Raw genomic sequence first — 17,462 nt, 5'->3', positions numbered from 1 at the left:
AGAGATGATGTCAGAGGTGAGCGAGCTGGTGTGGTACTGTGATTCAGGACAGTCTGAGCATGGAGCCCAGCTGGACAGGAGGATAGAGCACCTCTTGGGTGCTGGCTGAGCACAGAAGGCTTTTTACACTCATGCCATGGGTCACGTGATAATCAGTTCCATATGTCAACTTGTCTAGGTCATGGGGTACCCAGAAGTGTGGTGATACATTGTTCTAGATGACTGTGAGGATGCTTCTGAATGTGATCAATATGCAAACTGGAAAACTGAGTAAAACAGACTGCCCCCACGACTGTGTATGGGACTTGTCTAGTCCACTGAAGGTCTGAATAGAACACATAGGAGTGAGTCAGTGAGAGAGAATGTTCTCTTTCTTATTATCCTTGACTGTGATTTCTTAGTTCTTTACGAAGAGCAAGGAACCTGTCCTATTGGTCCTGCTTTTCTTGACAACCCTGAATAATATAAGCTGGTTATTTCTGAGCAGATCACTAACAGAAACACATCACATACTGGCTCAGGAGAAATAGGGCTGGTCCCACCATTTGCACTAAACCCTACACATCACAGGAGAGTAGCCACAGGGGGTTCTTGGGGAGAAGGAGCAAGGGAAAGGACAGGATGTGCATGATTGAGTGACTACCAAGCACCAGGGACCAGGCTAAGGACTTCACATTCACTAAAGTGTTGGATACACATGACTTTCCAAGACAGTATTAACTCAACAGCTGGGGAAAGTCCTCAAAGAATGAGCAAATGAAAGATGGAGCCAGCCTTTGAAGTCAGGCATGACTCAGTCCCAACAGCCTTTCAGTGTCCACACAACTGTCTGGGGGAAGCCCCTCACCACTCAGCTGCCTGGCCTCCACAGAACCGCTCTCTCCAAGGGAACAAAGCATAATGGGCACCTTCTGAGGACCACATTACCTGGGCCTACCACAGGGCTTGGCATTAAGGAGGTGTCTAATAATGCGGCAGTAATAAAGAGAAGGATGGATGAACATCCAGGGGAAGGAATAGCAGAGCAGAGAATCTCCAGGGGGCTGTTTAAAGCAGCAGGAATCTCATGGAACACACGCTCTGCGAACTGCAGTTGGCAGGTACAGTTCCGTGGCCCCTGGGCTGACCTTACCTCTGAGGAAGTTGGCTTGCAATATCCAGCTCCAAAGACCAAGTTTTCCAGAGAAATGATGGACTGTTCTGGTCCCGTGTCTGGGCCGCCTTTACCAAGCCAGGAGCCTCTTCCCGGACGAGTAAAACTAAAAAGAACAGAAGTGAAGAAGGAGAAACAGGAGGTGAAGAAAGTGAGGGTGCCCTGTACTGGCCCCCTTGAGGGGTGCTGCTGGGAGCACACGGGGCAGGTCACTTAGGAGGAGTTCACCCCTCCGGCGTTGGAATAGGACACCTGTGGATGTTGTGGTGACAGAGGCTCCACTGCCATGTGTGCTCAGCAGCCACGAATGACACATCCAGCAGCTGTGTAATGGGACGCCTCCCTGAGAGGCCACCAGCGTGCCAGCTGAGGACGGCAGAGCCCTGAGGCCACACGGCCCAGAGCAGCCGCTGAATGGGGCAGAAGGGCACCCTGCTCACAGGGCTCCTCACAGTGCTGGCACCTGGGGCAAGCCCCCTCCTGAACCTGTGTGGAAGAACATCAAAGAACATCCACCGCCTTGAGCCAAGCAGGAGAACAGTCAAGGCCAGCCATCGCCACTGACGGAGCACTCCCCGAGCACGGTGGCCAGCAGTACTCAGTGCACAAATACAGATCCCCGCACACCGCGCTTGCTCGTGGAGATCCACTCTTGGGTGTGCCGGCCGTGATCAACTCCAGAATCGAAGGACGCGAGGGAGCCAGCAAGAGCATCACGGTCACCTCACTGGGGCTCACTGGGGCTTGGGGTCATCTTGCCTGCCGTGTCCTTTTCCACGTTCATTGATCTACGACGTATCAGTGCAATCTGCTTCCGGCCGCCTCGCCTTCCGGTCTCACCTTAGTGTGGGTGTGGCCACCACTACCTCGCGGGTGTGTTCTAGCACTCCAGGGAGACTGCAGGTCTAGCGGGCAGAGGGCCTTGATGACAAGCAGCCCAGGTGGCGGCATCGACACTGCACATGCTCAGGAGAGTTGGGGAGGGGCTTCACCCGAGAGGCCCATCCCTGTTCCCACTCAAAATACTGAGAGGGAAACCAAGTTGACCTTCTATTCTGGCTTAATTCCTGTGTTCAAATAGGAGCAGCCTCACGCCACGCGCCGGGACATCAAGGTGAAGGGGAGGCGCTCCCCTTATGGATGGTAGCGAGGGAGGGAGGCGGGTAAACCAGTGCACAGTGGAACGCAGTGGAGGTTGCTGAGGCCAGTGAGCAGGGAAAGGCAGGTCATGGAACCAACCGGGTGACCAGGATGGATGTTCAGGTGGGGACTTGCTGAACAGGGGGCAGCGGGCCATGAAGCCTGTCTGCCAGGGGGCGAGTCCCAGAAGCATTGCCTGCACACTGTGGGTCAGGCCAGGTTTTAACCTCCTCTGCCCCACCTCTCTGGGTCAGCAAGGTTGACGATCACACTGGAACCATGGGGTCACTACCAGGACTCCCCGAGAGGAGCAGAAGATGGCTTTAATTAAGCACAGCATCTGGTCAATAGTGAGGAGTCATAAAATGCCAGTAACACTTAATGATACTGTAACCATCAGCCTCACCATATCTATTATTGACACTGGAGCTATCCATATGCATGGCAGTTGTTGATAATGCCATAATTATAATCATCCTTCCATATCCTCCAGCTCTGCAGATTTGACCACTCAGGGATTGAAAATATTCTGAAAAAAATAGCATCTAAACTGAACATGTACAGACTCTTTTCTTACAATCATTTCCTACAAATACTCAAATCAACCATTTACATAGAATTTACATTATGTTAGATATTGAAGGTAATCTAGAGATGATGTAAAGTGTCCAGGAGGATGTGTGTATATTGCATGCAAATACCACACCATTTTATATAATGGCTTTGAGCATCCATGAATTTTGGGATCTGCGGGGGTCCTAGAAACAAGCCCTACCCTGCATGGAGGGCAGTTGTATAATGTAATATTAGTGTTATTCTGATTTGCTTTGAATTGAGAGTTGAGGCTAGTTTCACATTCAGTTAGAAGATTGGTAGAAAGAACATTTCAGAAGAAAAGTAGAATAGGTGTGCATATGGCAAAACAGTAACTAAAGGAACTTGTTATTTATTTATTTAAATGTGGCCCTTTCTGGGTCTATCCAGAATGGAAACACCTCAGGGGAAATCGACCTGCCCCATTTGAGGGTTAAAACTTGGATTCTTTTCTTCAGTCTCTCTTTGAAGGTTAAGGGTCTTTTGAGGTTAAGTTTTAATTTCACACCTCCTTCATACTTACTGGATCTCACTGATGCTGTGAAAAACTGCTTTTCTGGAAAAGCTAGTGCTTGCCCTATTTGACAGGTATTTCCCACAGTCTTAAAGGGTTCCCTTTGTTCCCTGCTACCGTGAGCCAAGATAGAAATTCTTCCTGCAGAATCCAGAGACTGGAAGACAGTTCTATTTTTACCTCCATCCGCAGAGAAGTATAAGCTCCCACTGTGGGTATATCTGCATCCTTCTGCAGAAGGTCCTGAAGGCAAACTTGCCAGAGGCCATTCCTGTCAGGTGGTCAGATTCTCTACCAAGAGTCCCCAGACTTCCAAATCTTCATTAGAATAGCATCAGGGCTCCCAACAGCACAGAGGGAGAAACTGCTCCCCACTGCCACTTCAGGTGGTGTGAACACTCCTGCTGATCCTGCCCCCTCTTGATGTCACCTCCAGCCCAGCCTACCAGAGGGATCTCTACAAAACTCAGCTCTATCAGGCTGTTCTGCTCAAACCTTCAGGGCTTCCTCTTTATACAGTCAATGGACTTTCATTTCCTTAGTGTGTCCCTAATTACACTGATAAAATCGAGCTCTAATTCACCCTCCCGAATCCATCTTTCACCACCAGACAGAGCACAAAGGCCATTTCTTCTGCAAAGCTTTCCTTTGGGTTTCAAGCAGAACTGCTTCTCACCATGCTCAAAGTCACCTGTCAGTTATTAAGCCTTATTCATGTGGTCTAGATCAGGGCTTGGCATATGGTTGATGCTAGTAAAAGTTCACCTATTGAATGCATGGCCAAGTTTATAAGTACTCTCATTTAACCCTTCAAACAGCCTCCTAGTACATAGTACTCAAATAAGCACCGCCGGCAAGCAGGCCCTCAGGATTGCACCTGGGTCCATCTGATCCTAAAGCCCATGCTTTCAACTGTTCCCTCCATGAGCTCCCTGGACACTGGGCACCCCCTCAGTTTAAGTGGCATCTCTCTGGCTCAGTACTCACTGCTTGTGTGGATTTCTGCCAGGCTCTGCACCTTGTAAGTCCAGGAGCCTGGTCTGCTCATCTCAGAGCCTCCAGGTTCCTGCTTTCTACGAGTGGTTCAAGCACAGTGAGATCCGCCCTGAACCCAGCAAGTCTCCACCAAGGGGAACACTCTTTACTTATTCCCTTGCATCCGCATCTTCTCTCTTGGCTCAATCTCACCTCCATTTTAAAGAAATTCCTTATTCATTTGTTTGTTTAGATCTTGAAACAGATGTTTAGAGAATTTAGGTGACCAAGGACCCCCAGAAACAAAGTGGTGGTTTGGACAGTAAGACGGCTATGACTCCTGCTGAGGACGGAACCCCTCTCGAGGACCCAGGACTGCACGGGAGCTGTGCCTTTCCTACTCCCGGCTGTCGCCCCTCCTGCTTCCAGCAGAACAGCGGCTGCTCTCAGGACATTCCCTGTGGCCTGGCCTCACTAGTCTCACCTCACTGACATCAGAGATGACACTCAACTCTGCACCAGGTCTTATCTTCCAATCCTCAAAGCAAACCAGGGGCTGAGGAACTTGCTTCACAGAATGACAATACTGTGCCGCTTCCAGGATTCTACTGTGCCTGCAATTTTCCAAGGCCAGGTCTGCTTCCCTGTTCCTACGATGATAAGTCCTGGAACATTTTCTATCAAGCTCCGCTACAACAGCACTTACGGTATTATAATTTCACATATGCAGATTGGCCGGCTCCTCTGCACGTGCGCTCTTTGAAGGAAAGGTCTATTTCAAGGACCCTGAGGACCCCACAGTAGGATGTGCAGTGCAGACCCCGGTGCCTTGTCTGGAGCACACTAGGCTCTCAGCAAACGTGAATGCAAGGAGAATGGACAGCCCCATAGACTCCCTGGCCCAAGTGCCTCCTTTGTCTTCAAGCAGCTCAGTCAAGGTTTAGGGCTTCTCAGGAGAGCACCATGGGTGGACCATGCGCTATCTGACCCAGGCTTGGGGGCTGCTGCTCACCAGCTGCCTGCACCCCTCAATTCCCCATGCTCTTGGGTTCTCCCTGTGTTCTGACTTTAACTCCCAGGAAGGATTGCCCTATGCCCAAAGCCCACACTACTGCAAACCCTCTCCTAAACAATCCACTTTTTTCCTCTAGAATTCTCCTCACTTTGTCTGTGAGCCGCATCTTCTCTCAGCACTGTGAAACCATCCAGGAAAGGGAAACTGGGACAATTCCCTTCCCAAAAATCTGTATTACAAGATGCTACCCTTAAATATCCCATTGTACACACGTGCAACTTTGGTCTACATGCACGTGAAATGCTTTGAAAGGATCTAGAGGCACAAAATCAGCTGTACTGGAGCGTTCAGAAGGGTCACACACAGCACATTGCACTTGCTGAGGCCAATTCTGTCCCTCCTGTTACAGAATTCATAAGCCTCAGTGCTCCATAGGACCTTGGAGGTCATCCCAGGCAAGGCCCTAAAGGGGAACAGGGAAGGAGTCATCTTACATGTGACCACTTGTGTTTGAACAAATACCACAGAACCCTTGCCACGCTGCTGGCCTTGTCATCTGGGAGTGACCACAACCGATGTAGATGGCACATGTTAGCACTCCTGCCTTAGAGATGAAGATCATGAGATGACTTCTCCAGTAAGGCACAGTGAGAAAGAAGTGAGGCAGGTGAAGGCTCCACACCCTCCTGGTGTGAGCCAACGTTCGCAGGTTTTCAGCCCTTGGACTCCACCCAGTGTCCCTTTCACTCCTGGTGGCCCCTCCACACCTCTCCGCTAGCTCTTCTGAGTCTCTTAGTGAGGCCCAGGCCTGCGGCTGCAACTGGGAGAAGCTTCTTTGTTCTGAACTTACCTCCCTGGCAAGCTCCATGCCTCCAACCACACCTGTGATAGGAGGTGACTCTTGTGCCTCGGGGCCACCACTAACTGCATACCTGATCAGGGGCTGCTGCAGAGCCACCAGGGCAGCGTGGATGGTCACCGAGATCACTGACAGGTGGAAGTAGTCAAACATGACAGGGACCTGGTGGTGTAGACCTCTCCGGGGGTGGAAATGCAGGCTGAGCGTGCGGCTGCTGATCATTGGTGTTCCGGCCACGTCCCTCAGCCTGGAAAACATGCAAGTGAGCTCACATTAGTGACAGTGGATTTCCCTGCTGTCCTCCAAACAGGTCACAGATCAGAGGGCAGGCATCATCTCATTAAAATCTGCACATACTCTGTCGGGCAGGGATCATTCTCTTTGTGATCAGCCAGTGAAGGAATCCAGGCTACGTGGTAGATCTGGGTCTCGTGCTTTGCTGTCAGGGACACCTCATCCACACTTGGGTGACTGAGCTGCCCAGCTCCCTCATGGTTCCTCTCAATGCCACAGCCCTCCCGGCCCTCTTTCCCTTCCTCTTGCTTGATGCTCTGCCGACTGCAGCACAGACCTATTATGCTGAATCTACTTTGGGAGCCTGAACCTTGTTAAATTTCTACTACTTCATCTTTTCAGCCCCATTACCCAGCTAGTATTGGCAACAGCAGAAGTGGGTCAAAAGTGTGCTTATTGAGATGGACGACAGATTGGCTGCACAAAAGCATGAATGTACCAAAAGCACACGGTCAATAGGCCTGAGCAGTCATGAAGGCCCCCACTTCTGCTGACGTGCCGTGACAGGTGTGCATCCACTGCTCAGAGAAACCAACTGGCAGGCAAGACCCTTTGGTTATAAAGAGAGTTTGAGTCTCCTCTAAAGAAAAGCCAGCATGGTGGACCAGTACAAATCTCCAACTCTGAAAACCAATGCCTCAGGTTCTGTGAGCTGTGCTGAGCCCAAACACACGAGAAACCTGGAGGAGTGTCTTCTAGGAGTGGGTCAGAGAGAGAAGCTTCTCCTTCCTCCACAGACGAGGGGGCAAGCCAAGGCAGCAGAGTGAAGGGAACAGCCTCCCAGGTCCCTGGAAGTCCTGCTTTCTTGCAGTCATTGATGCTCCTGGGCAATTGAACGCCTTGCTACAAAGCCAAAGCCACAAGGCCCCCTACAACTCCATAAATAAGCTACGGGTGTCCAGGAAGAACCCTGATGAGGAGGGAATGAAGACTCTACCCTGGGAGCCACGGAGAGTCCTTAGCATTGCACTTGATTCAAAGCTGACACTCATTGAGGCTTCCCTAAGAACTGAACTTTTTCTCTTCCTCTGTAAAGCACTCTTAGGAGGTATCCACCAATATTGCTCCACTTATTCAAAAGGAAAAAAAGGCCAAGAGAGTTAATCAATTTGCTTAAAGTCACAGGTAAAATGGAAAGGCCAGACCATGTCCTTGCAACTGCACAGTCTATTCAAGTTACTTTAATACTGCCCTGAGTCTGTTCAGACCCAGGTTCCTGCAAGTCACAGAAACATTCTTAGGGCCTGACCAATAGGCAGCTTAATGGGTAGTTTGACAGGTGGTTCAACAAGTCACAGGACAGCAGAGGTGTAAAAAACACATGAACACAAATTTAAGCCACTTAGTTAGAGTCAAGAATGAAGAAAGAGGGAGGCAACTGCCCTGCAGTGCCCGAGATGTGTAGAGTCCATTCCTGGAGACCAAACTCAGATGCTGGTATGTCTCAATTTAGAAAAGACAGAGAGAAACTTGCTAGCTCCCAGGGGAGAATGCCTGGGTTCTTATAAAGGACTCCAAGCCAATGAGCAAAAACCAAGTAACAACAGTAACCAACAAGCAGAAAGGCAGGCAGGGAGCCCAGGGTGGTGGCCTGGAGAAGAAGAGGTGGTGGGGAGAGGTCTCCGTAACTGGATGGCCATCCAGACCCAGAGTGTTCTTGGTGTAAGCAAGAAATAAAATTGAGGGCACTCAAGTAGGCCCATAAGGATGGACTGCTCCTTCAAGGAAAGAATCTTCCGGCCCTCAGAGTTGTTTGGGAACAGAAAGGGGTGTGACAGGAAGGTGTGTGCTCCCTGGTCTGGGCCACAGGTAGGAGGTCTCTGCAGAGCAGGTAGAGATGGGAGGTTAGGCCTGAGCAGGGCCCTCAATCTCAGAGATATTGACTCTGGGGCCTGAACGGGCTTTGTTGGGAGTGGGGTTGCCCTGTGCTCTGTGAATCTTCACAGCACCTCTGGCCTGTACTCACTAGATTCCAATATCATTCTCATCTTCGATATCTCTGGACAGGGACAAATGTCCCCAGGGGCCACATCATCCCACCGGCATTAGAGCCACTGGATGAGATGGGCTTCAAGTGCCCTTTCAACCTCCTCCATTTGATTCCTTTTTGTTTGTTTTCTACCTGGGGCTGAAGAAGCCAGCTGACCTAGTGATGCTTCAAAGTCTAACATCTACCCCCAGGTAGATGCTACCCCCAGGATGTGCTAGAGAAACCTTATCATCCTTAAACCCAATTTACGAAAATGAAAAAGTATGGCATTTCCAATCTTTCCCAGCTGCCGGCTTCCTGTTCCTCTTAGCTAATCTTGTACTTCATGCAGGCCCCAGTTCTGAGTGATATTAAGAGCTTCATATTGCACAGAGAAAGCAACACGTTGAAGCCTGACCTTACTTGCATCTCAGAAGCCATAAAAAGAAAGAAGTCATTTGTTCAGCAGGCCATGCACTGGGACTCTTATATGTATCGTCCCTCTTAATCCTCATAACAGACCCAATCAAAATGCCCATTTTATAAACAAAGCTACTAAGATTTGGAAAAACACAGGGACTCTCTCCATATTTCATAGTTAATGAGAGCTAAACCTCAGTGGCTGCATCTTATATGCTCTTATGCCCAAGTTTGCCATCAATGATTTTTTCTAACAAGAAAGTCTCGTTTACCACATCCACTATTGTTTACATTAGAGCTTCGTAAAGGGAGTATTGGAGAGTAAACTCCAGGCTGGTTTTGGAATCAATGACAGGTTTCTGTGGTTAACTGGAAATGCCTACCACGGAACTATGGATGAAAACCTCTGAAGGAAATAGGCACAGGGACATAGGGCATCGGTGGGTTATTGGAGGAGTGAATGACAGGGGTCCCAGATGGTAAGGGGGGAACATGTGAACAATGGAAGCAGGGGTTTTGATTCTGGAAATATACACAGGATTTCCTAAGCACCCACTCTCCTGAAAAGTGGGAAGCAGATGTGATGAGAGATCCAGCTGTCCAGGGCGTTCTGATAAAGATGAGAAGGAGGAATCCACAATGTTGAGCCCAGATGTGGTTCAGGATTCTGGACAGACACTCTGCAAGCCCCAAGACCAGGCAACCCCAGCTACATCAATGCATGTCCATTCTCCAATGCCCAGACACAATCAGGACTCTGACATGATCAGGACTTCTTTGGTTGAGATCCCTCCCCAAGTACCCACTCAACTATCCACGTTAAGAAAACACCCACAGACGGGCATGGGGCCACATGCCTATAATACCAGTGGCCAGGGAGGCTGAGACAGGAGGATCATGAGTTCAAAGCCAGCCTTGGCAAGAAGGAGGCACTAAGCAACTCAGTGAGACCCTGTCTCTAAATAAAATATAGAATAGAACTGGGGATGTCGCTCAGTGGTTGAGGGCCCCTGAGTTCAATCCCCAGTACCACCCCCCCCAAAAAAAAGAAAAGAAAACACCCACAACTACTAGACAGATTTCAAGGATGGTCTCTGTGCTCACTGGGAGAAAGTCCTGGGAGGGAGTCTGCATTTTGAAGGGGTGGAGGACCATCCAATCAGTGGCCTGGCAGCCTCCTATTCCCCATGCTCCAAAGAAAAGGCAAGACCAGATGTGAGGATTAATTTTAATTGGTAGAAAGTGGTCAGCGTATGTTGAGGTTCTTCATAGGACAGTGGTGAAAGGACTTTTGTCCCTTATCACCTTCTGCCAGCAGAAAAAGTGTCCTTAAGGAAACTGAACCTGTGTCCCCTAGGACTGTGAAAATAGGTCCTGGTGACTACCTCATCCTGCAAAGGCACAGGAGAGCAGCTGGATGGGGCTAGCCTATCCTGCGGGAGAGAGAATGGCCATTTGGAGAGGGTTCCCCATATATATGAGAAGGGGCTAAAGTGACTTTGTCTATTTTCCATGGGCCATATGTGGGATCCTTGGAGGAGTACCTGCCTATTGTGGTTTGGATATGAGGTATCCCACAAAAGCTCCAGTAACATGCCAGCAATGTGGACTGTCTGCCAAAGAACACGAGTGGCTGAGGATAAAGCCAGGCTAGAAGAAGGTCGTGTGGGTTTCAACTGGCAGGGTCACAGAGGCAGACCACCCCAGCCTTTTGGAACAACTTGCTCCCATGTCCACAGATGCTAGAGGCAGAGTTACAGGAAGTGTTTGCTCAGCTGGGTTAGTCTTGCTTTGACTTTGGCCCCATCTCTTCTTTCAATGGCCCTATTCTTCCTTTTTGGAATGGGAATGTTTAGTCTGTGCCATTATATATTGGATGTATGTAACTTGCTTCTAATTTTTATATGGCTCACAGCCAAGAGTATGCCTTGAGTATCAGAGGAGACTTTGGATCTGAACTTTGGGGCAATGCTGGAACTGTTAAGACTATGGGCACTCCTGGAAATGGGCAAAAAGTGTTTTGCACTGTGAGATAGACATTAGCTTTTGAGAAACAAGGACAGAATGTTACAGTTATGATTATGAGGTGCCCCCCAAAAGCTCCTGTGTTAATGCAAGAATATTCGGAGGTGAGATGATTGGACTATGAGAACTGTAACCTAATCAGTCTATTCTAGTATGGACTAGGTGATGGCAACTATAGACAGGCAGAGCTTGGTTGGGGTAGGAGTGTCACTTCTTCATCTTCTCTATGACACATCCCCCCCACCTTCCTCCAACTGCCATGAGTGTAGTAACTTCCCTCAGCCACATCCCTCCACCTTACCTCAGGTCCAGAGCAATGGTGATGGTTAACCATGGACTGGACCTCTGAAACTCTGAGACAAAATGAACTTTTCTTCCTCTAGCTTGTTCTTGTCAGGCATTTTGTTCACAGTACAGAAAAGCTGACTAACATGCTGCCTCAAAGAATTTGCTGCAAGACATGAGTCACCTGGCTATGAAAGGCTTCACTGTATCAGAGAACCACACACTGGGACTGGGTGGAGTGGCTGGGTGTCTAATGAGTCTATCTGCAAGGAATTAACAAGGACACCCTGAGGGTGATTCAGCAACTACCACATAAAGGGCCCTGCCTTCGACCAACCCAGTTTCATTTCATGACATTTTCTCTATCTTCTCCCTCCTTGCTGCCTGACCCACAAACCACAGTGGAGAAGAAAGCTCGGGAAGAACTAGAAAGTTCACTGCTTCTGCACTGGGAGCGTTCACCATCAGGAAGTCTGGACCAGGGGGGTTGAGGGAGCAGGCAGAAGTTATAAACTGGATGGGAGTTTAGAGTTTGGATATACTTGCTTGCAGTTTTCAATACCGAGGTAAAGGACGGTTTACTTCTTACCTGGAAGAATCTACAGTGCTAAATGACATGACAGTTTACCTCTGGGTAGAAGGAAGAGGCCACAGAAAAAGATGAAAGGAAGTTGCTATGAGAAGGAAGAGTTGCTTTCCAGTTATTTAATCAGCAGGTTGTACATAAATGGATTTTCAATTTTCAGAGAGTTGAAACACAACAGAAGCTATTCAGTACCAAGATGCAAAGTCACCTGGCAGGGGAGATACCATGATCACAAAGGTGGTTTTCCCAGGGTGAGTCTTATCCATCGCACAAAGATGCAGAGTCCTGGCAAAAACTTCCTCTGATTCAGAAGAGGCTTTGACTTTTGTAGCCTCGTAGGGTCATTATTCTAAAGCCCCCAGTCACTACAGCAATGTCCTGAGGACAGAAGGCATCAGCAGCGAGGCCCAGAAGAGGGAGGTGCCTGTGCACACAGCACTGGAGCCTCCTGCCTCAAATGCTCGCCCTGTGAAACGCCCACACAGACATTCTGGCCCCTGTTCCTGGTCAGCTATGATTAGTGGGGACCTGGCAGCTTCCAAGAACTGGGTATCTGAAAGGTGTTGTGAGGAGTGAGCCTTTGGGGAGCCCCAGGGTGGGGAAGGGGCAGGGAAGCCACTGGGCCACCACAACTGGGGGATTTCTGCAACACTCACTGCTCTTCACTGTCCGTAAAGTGCAGGTCCACCTTGAGCTGAAAATCGACTCCACTCAGCGCGTCTTCCACCTGCAAGAGAAACAAAGTCCAAGGGATTTCGAAGCTGACTCTGGTCCACATGAAATACTTAGCTGTTCTAATTCCTAAACTGGAGAAAGAGAAGAGAATTCCAGCACAAAATTAAAGTCACTGTGCTTAAAGCAGGTTCTCCCTGCAAGTCCTTCGCATTCTGTGAACCAGGTCCCTGGAGGTGTTCTGGGGAGAGTGGAAGGCAAGCAATCACATAGCCAGTTTGGGAAAAGCCTTTGTTCAAAAACAGTTAAACATGTCTCGGTAGTGTAGGATTCCTGGAGGCCTCATTTCCTCATGGATTAGATGTAGAATTCTTTCAGGTGAGGCAAGATGTTCCCTAGCACCTCCTTTGAGAAGGATAGAGAAGTGAACTTCCAGCGAAATCTAACTTAGCTAGTGATGGGATAAATCAGAGATGAAGTCACCTCCAAACAGCAAGTTCCCTCGCATGGCAGGCTCCGTTGTCCACAGGTGTGGAGGAAGAAGCCCACACCCAGCAGGGTTAAGTCATTTGCCAAGGAGGCTCAAGTCCATAAGAAAGAAGCTCTTCATTATCGTCTTGAGGTTAATTATATTTTAACCATTTCTATTCAAAGACACTTCTCTTTAGCATTTTGTGTCCTTTCATTTTTAGTTTAAAAAGTCTGTGCTTCCCACATGCACCAGTATCCCCATATCTTCTTTTCTCATATTTAAAACCGTCACCCCTAGTCAAAGGGGAGTCTCATGCTAACGTCCAGACTCCCATCCCCTCTACTCAGCTGGCCTGCCCAGCACCAGCATTGCACACAGGTGACAGGACTCAGTCCCCCGCTCCAGGCTGGATAATCCGCCTCTCTACCCACAGCACCCTGCTTCTTTTCTCTTAGCATTTAGTACTTCCTATTAGAATTGTTTGTTTCAAGTTTATAGCTGGAAGCTCATGCACCAAATGTTATCTGTGAACGTGTTTTGTTTAATCCCCATGGTATTTTTAAAAATGTTTTGAACAAGTTGCAAACATTTAAAATTCAGGCAATTTCACATTCGAATTGCAGGTTTCTAGGTTCTGGAAAAATAAAATCCCTAGATCTGGCAGTGCAGAGCTGGCATTTGTTTGGATCAAGCAATTCTTGCACCTACCACTGCTTCACCCATTCACTGATGAGGCTCATCTGGCCTGAGGCTAAGTCCCCTGGCTACTTTCTTGCCAGATGTCCCCTCTAATCTGTGTATCATTAAGGGGACACTGGTTTTCATTATTCTGGACCTCAAACTCAAGGAATAAGGTCTGCTACATAGAAAGTGTCTTTGCATTTTCGAGGAATAAAGCTCTTCCCCATCCACACTTTTTTGGGGGAGTCATTTCTTTGCAAGAATGTACTCATTCTTCAGGGACAGAAATCTCCTATCCAAAGACCTCTTTGGAAACATCTTCCTGGTTAAGCATAGTTCAGGCAGAGACATATGGATGGAATTTATCTTTAGGTCCTTAGGGTTTAAAAATTGTTGTTTAAAAAAAGCATTTAAAAGCTAACAGTTTGCTGAATCCAAGTGCTATAAATAACTTCTCCTAGATTTGTTTTGCATAATCACGAGCCTCACTTCATACACACAATGAAAGCAACGCAGCTTCTTGCCACCAGTTCCTTGGAAGTAAGACTGGCAAAGCAAGGCCCCAAGAACCTTCCAAGCTTGCATTTGCCTCGGTGATGAAAACTCACTGTGAGCTCCAACTTTAAACTTGCTGCAGTTTCCTAGGAACTGTGGCTACATGGAGCCTGGCTGTGACTTCACTGGTATCTCAATAAATCTTACTTGCAACATATATTCCAAACGAAGTCATTGCCTTTCCTAACCATTCATTTCATGACGGGCTATAAATTTCCTGCCCCTCCAAACACACATGCATGCACAGAAACTGGCTACACACACATATGTGCCATCTTTTCTTAAGGACATCATCTCTTTTCAAAGGTTAGTTTCTGACCACCAGAGGCAGTTTTACATAATGGAAATAATAAAAGAAGCTAATACCCATGAATGTGTTGCAATGTAGCAGGATTTACTTAATGTGGCTAAAATGATGAATGAAGAAATATTGTCCACCATTTACAAATGAGAAAACTGAGGCTCAGTGTGGTATAGTCACTTCCCTAAACTTGAGCAGCGAGTGAGTCCTCAATGGCCAGGTTCTGCCCAGGACTCTCCTGCTCATGGTCAAACCTGTTCTAGCTATATGTTCTCTCCCTGTTGACATCAAATCTACTCATGACAATGACTCATAAGTTCTCCTCCTTTCCTTCCTCCCCAGTCCCACTTGTACTGGTGGCTAAGAAGGGAGCTACCGAAGGCAGGCTACATGGGTGAGAATCCTGATTCTACCACTGAGTCAAACTTTCAGTTGATTTTCATGGGATGGAAGGAACATAATTATGCTTACTCCATAACCTTGCCATTGTGTGAACTAAATATGAAAATGTACACAAAGGATTGACATATTCTCAAAAAAATGAGTTATTATAATTCCAGTTGTTTCCTCTTTTGTTCTGGGTAACTAACCCCACAGTGGTCTTGCCCACTGGGATTACACTGCCTGAGCTTGAAGCCTGGCTCTACCACTTCCCTTCCTGATGGGGTGATGTTGGGACAATAATTTAACATCTATTAATCTCAGGATCTTCATCTATAAAGCAAGAGTAATAAAACACAATGTTGTTGCAATTATTCAAAGAGAATATTCAGCAAATGCCTGCCACACAGCACCGCCAATAAGTGTAGGATGCTATTACATTAAGATCATCAAGATGGTTATTGCCACACAACCGGGATTCTAATCACCCTCTTAGTAGAAACTTTGCATCCCCCAACTACCCTGGACAGCAGCTTCATGCCACAGTGTAGGGTCACATCACTGGCTGTCTTCTCTGTGTGGAGTCCTCCATCTCTGGGCTTAACGTGACCTGCTTCCATGGGCTATGCTGGGCCATCCTGCAACGTTCCCTTCCATCCATCCATCCTGTTGCTGGTCACCTGTCCAATCTCCGCCTGACACTTGCAACACTTGTGTGGGCAGCAGCAGCAACTGCTTCCACACCCTTGGTCTCCTGACCCCATTTCCCATATTTGTGCAGGAATTACCTGTGCAAATCCCAAACCTTCTCCTACTGAGCCTGGAAAGCTTCCTGCCCTAAAACAAGGTGAATAGGCAGACTTCAGTGGGGTCTCTGTGACCCCTATGCTATTCTTTTTAAAAATTTTTTAAAATTAGTTGTACATGACAGTAAAATGCATTTATACATTTTGATAGATCATACATAAATGGAGAGTAATCTCCCATTTTTCTGATTTTACATATTGTAGGATCACATGGGTCATACAGTCATATATGTATATGAGGTAATAATGTCTATTTCACTCTACTATCCTTCCTACCCCCATATCTCTTCCCCTCCCTTCACTCCCCTCTACCTAACAGAAAGTAACTCTATTCATCCCTAGCACCACCCCCTTTATTGTGAATTAGCATCCACATATCAGAGAAAATATTTGGACTTTGGTTTTTTTTGGGCTTGGCTTATTTTGCTTAGCTTGATATTCTCCAACTCCATCCATTTACCTGCAAGTGCCATAATTTCATTCTTCTTTAAAGCTGAGTAATATCCCACCATATACATATACATACATACTGCATTTTCTTTATCCGTTCATCTCTTGAAGGGCACCTAGGGTGGTTCTGTAGTGTGCTATTTTGAGTTGATCTGCTGTAAACATTGCTGTCTGTGGCTGCATCACTATAGTACGTTGATTTTAAGTCCTTTGGGTATAAACCGAGCAGAATGGTGCAGCCATCATGGAAAGCAGCATGGAGAGTCCCCGTGCTATTCCCAACCCTCCTTTCTAGATCTGTGTCTGTGATGCTTCCTGTGCCAAAAACAACGACGCTCTCTTCCTCAAGTCGGCCCTGTTTTGCCCTCACTATCTTGCTGTCCTGTGTCTCAGAAGTGCTCAGCTGCTTCGTGGGGAAATCCCATCCACGCCTACTTTCCCAAACTCTGAATCAGCCCACTAACTCAGCCTGAAACCATAATGCTCAGTTAGATCACCAGGCTGATGAGCTCCAGGGTCTGTATTTTGTGCAAGTACTACCAAAGAACTAGGGTGTGGGTACTCCCTGAAATCCCACTTTGGGAAATGCTTTTCTTTTTAAGCCTACAAAGCGCAACCTTGTTCAGACCCACACATGCATAGAAACGGATGCAGTCTGTTCCCTTCTTCCTCAGAGCACTAAGCATCTTGCCATTATAATTGTGTCTCCTTCTTCATCTCTTCCTCTTCACTTTGCCAGCTGGAAGTCTAGCGCTCCAGCTGTGGGCTGCCATTAGCCAATGTCCAGAGGATGTGTGGGCATTTTGTTCTGCTATATTTACCACAGGCTTTCTCTTCCTTTCTGGGTTTGTCCTCTACTCTGGCTCATTCCATGGCTTTTATTTTTTCCCCTCTTATCATTCCATGTATTTTTTTTATTTTTTACTGAATATCTCTTTTAATTATTGTAATTAGTTATACATGACAGTAGAATGCATTTATGCATTTTGATAACTCATTCAAAAATGCAGTATGATTTCGTTTTTCTGATTATACATGTTGTAGGATCACATAGGTCATGCAGTTATACACATACATGATTAATCTCTAGGATACATAAAGAACTCAAAAAACTTAACATAAAGAACTCAAAAAACTTAACACCAAAAAAACCCCAAATAACCCAACCATGTATTTTGTAAACCTTCCTAAGTCTTGTGTGGGTTACAGAGCATCTATGAACAACTGCCCACACTACCTCCACCCTCACTCTTTGCAAGTTCTATTGAAACCTCTCATCATATTTCTCAACTGGTGATTCATTCTCTCCATGGTC

General features: G+C 47.3%; 1 protein-coding gene and 1 non-coding gene across 3 annotated transcripts in view; one reads left to right on the top strand and one right to left on the bottom strand.

Moving 5' to 3' along the window:
• The window catches only part of Fam135b (family with sequence similarity 135 member B), a 303,172-nt gene that overhangs the window by 86,110 nt on the left and 199,600 nt on the right, over positions 1-17,462 (bottom strand). For both annotated transcript variants that reach the window (XM_047556813.1, XM_047556820.1), the window contains 3 exons: positions 12,486-12,556; positions 6,324-6,497; positions 1,133-1,259 (listed from right to left, as the gene is read on the bottom strand). In XM_047556813.1, coding sequence (XP_047412769.1) covers positions 1,133-1,259; positions 6,324-6,497; positions 12,486-12,556 — 372 coding nt within the window. The remainder of the gene's footprint in view (positions 1-1,132; positions 1,260-6,323; positions 6,498-12,485; positions 12,557-17,462) is intronic.
• On the top strand, positions 12,030-12,191 carry LOC124968622 (U1 spliceosomal RNA). The gene has a single exon (XR_007105794.1). It is a non-coding gene; the product is annotated as a U1 spliceosomal RNA (small nuclear RNA).

This window comes from Sciurus carolinensis, chromosome 1 (assembly GCF_902686445.1).
Source record: "Sciurus carolinensis chromosome 1, mSciCar1.2, whole genome shotgun sequence".
NCBI classification, from domain to species: Eukaryota; Metazoa; Chordata; class Mammalia; order Rodentia; family Sciuridae; genus Sciurus; species Sciurus carolinensis.
Note: the sequence above shows the minus strand (reverse complement) of the source record. Positions and strands in the feature narration are given on the sequence as shown.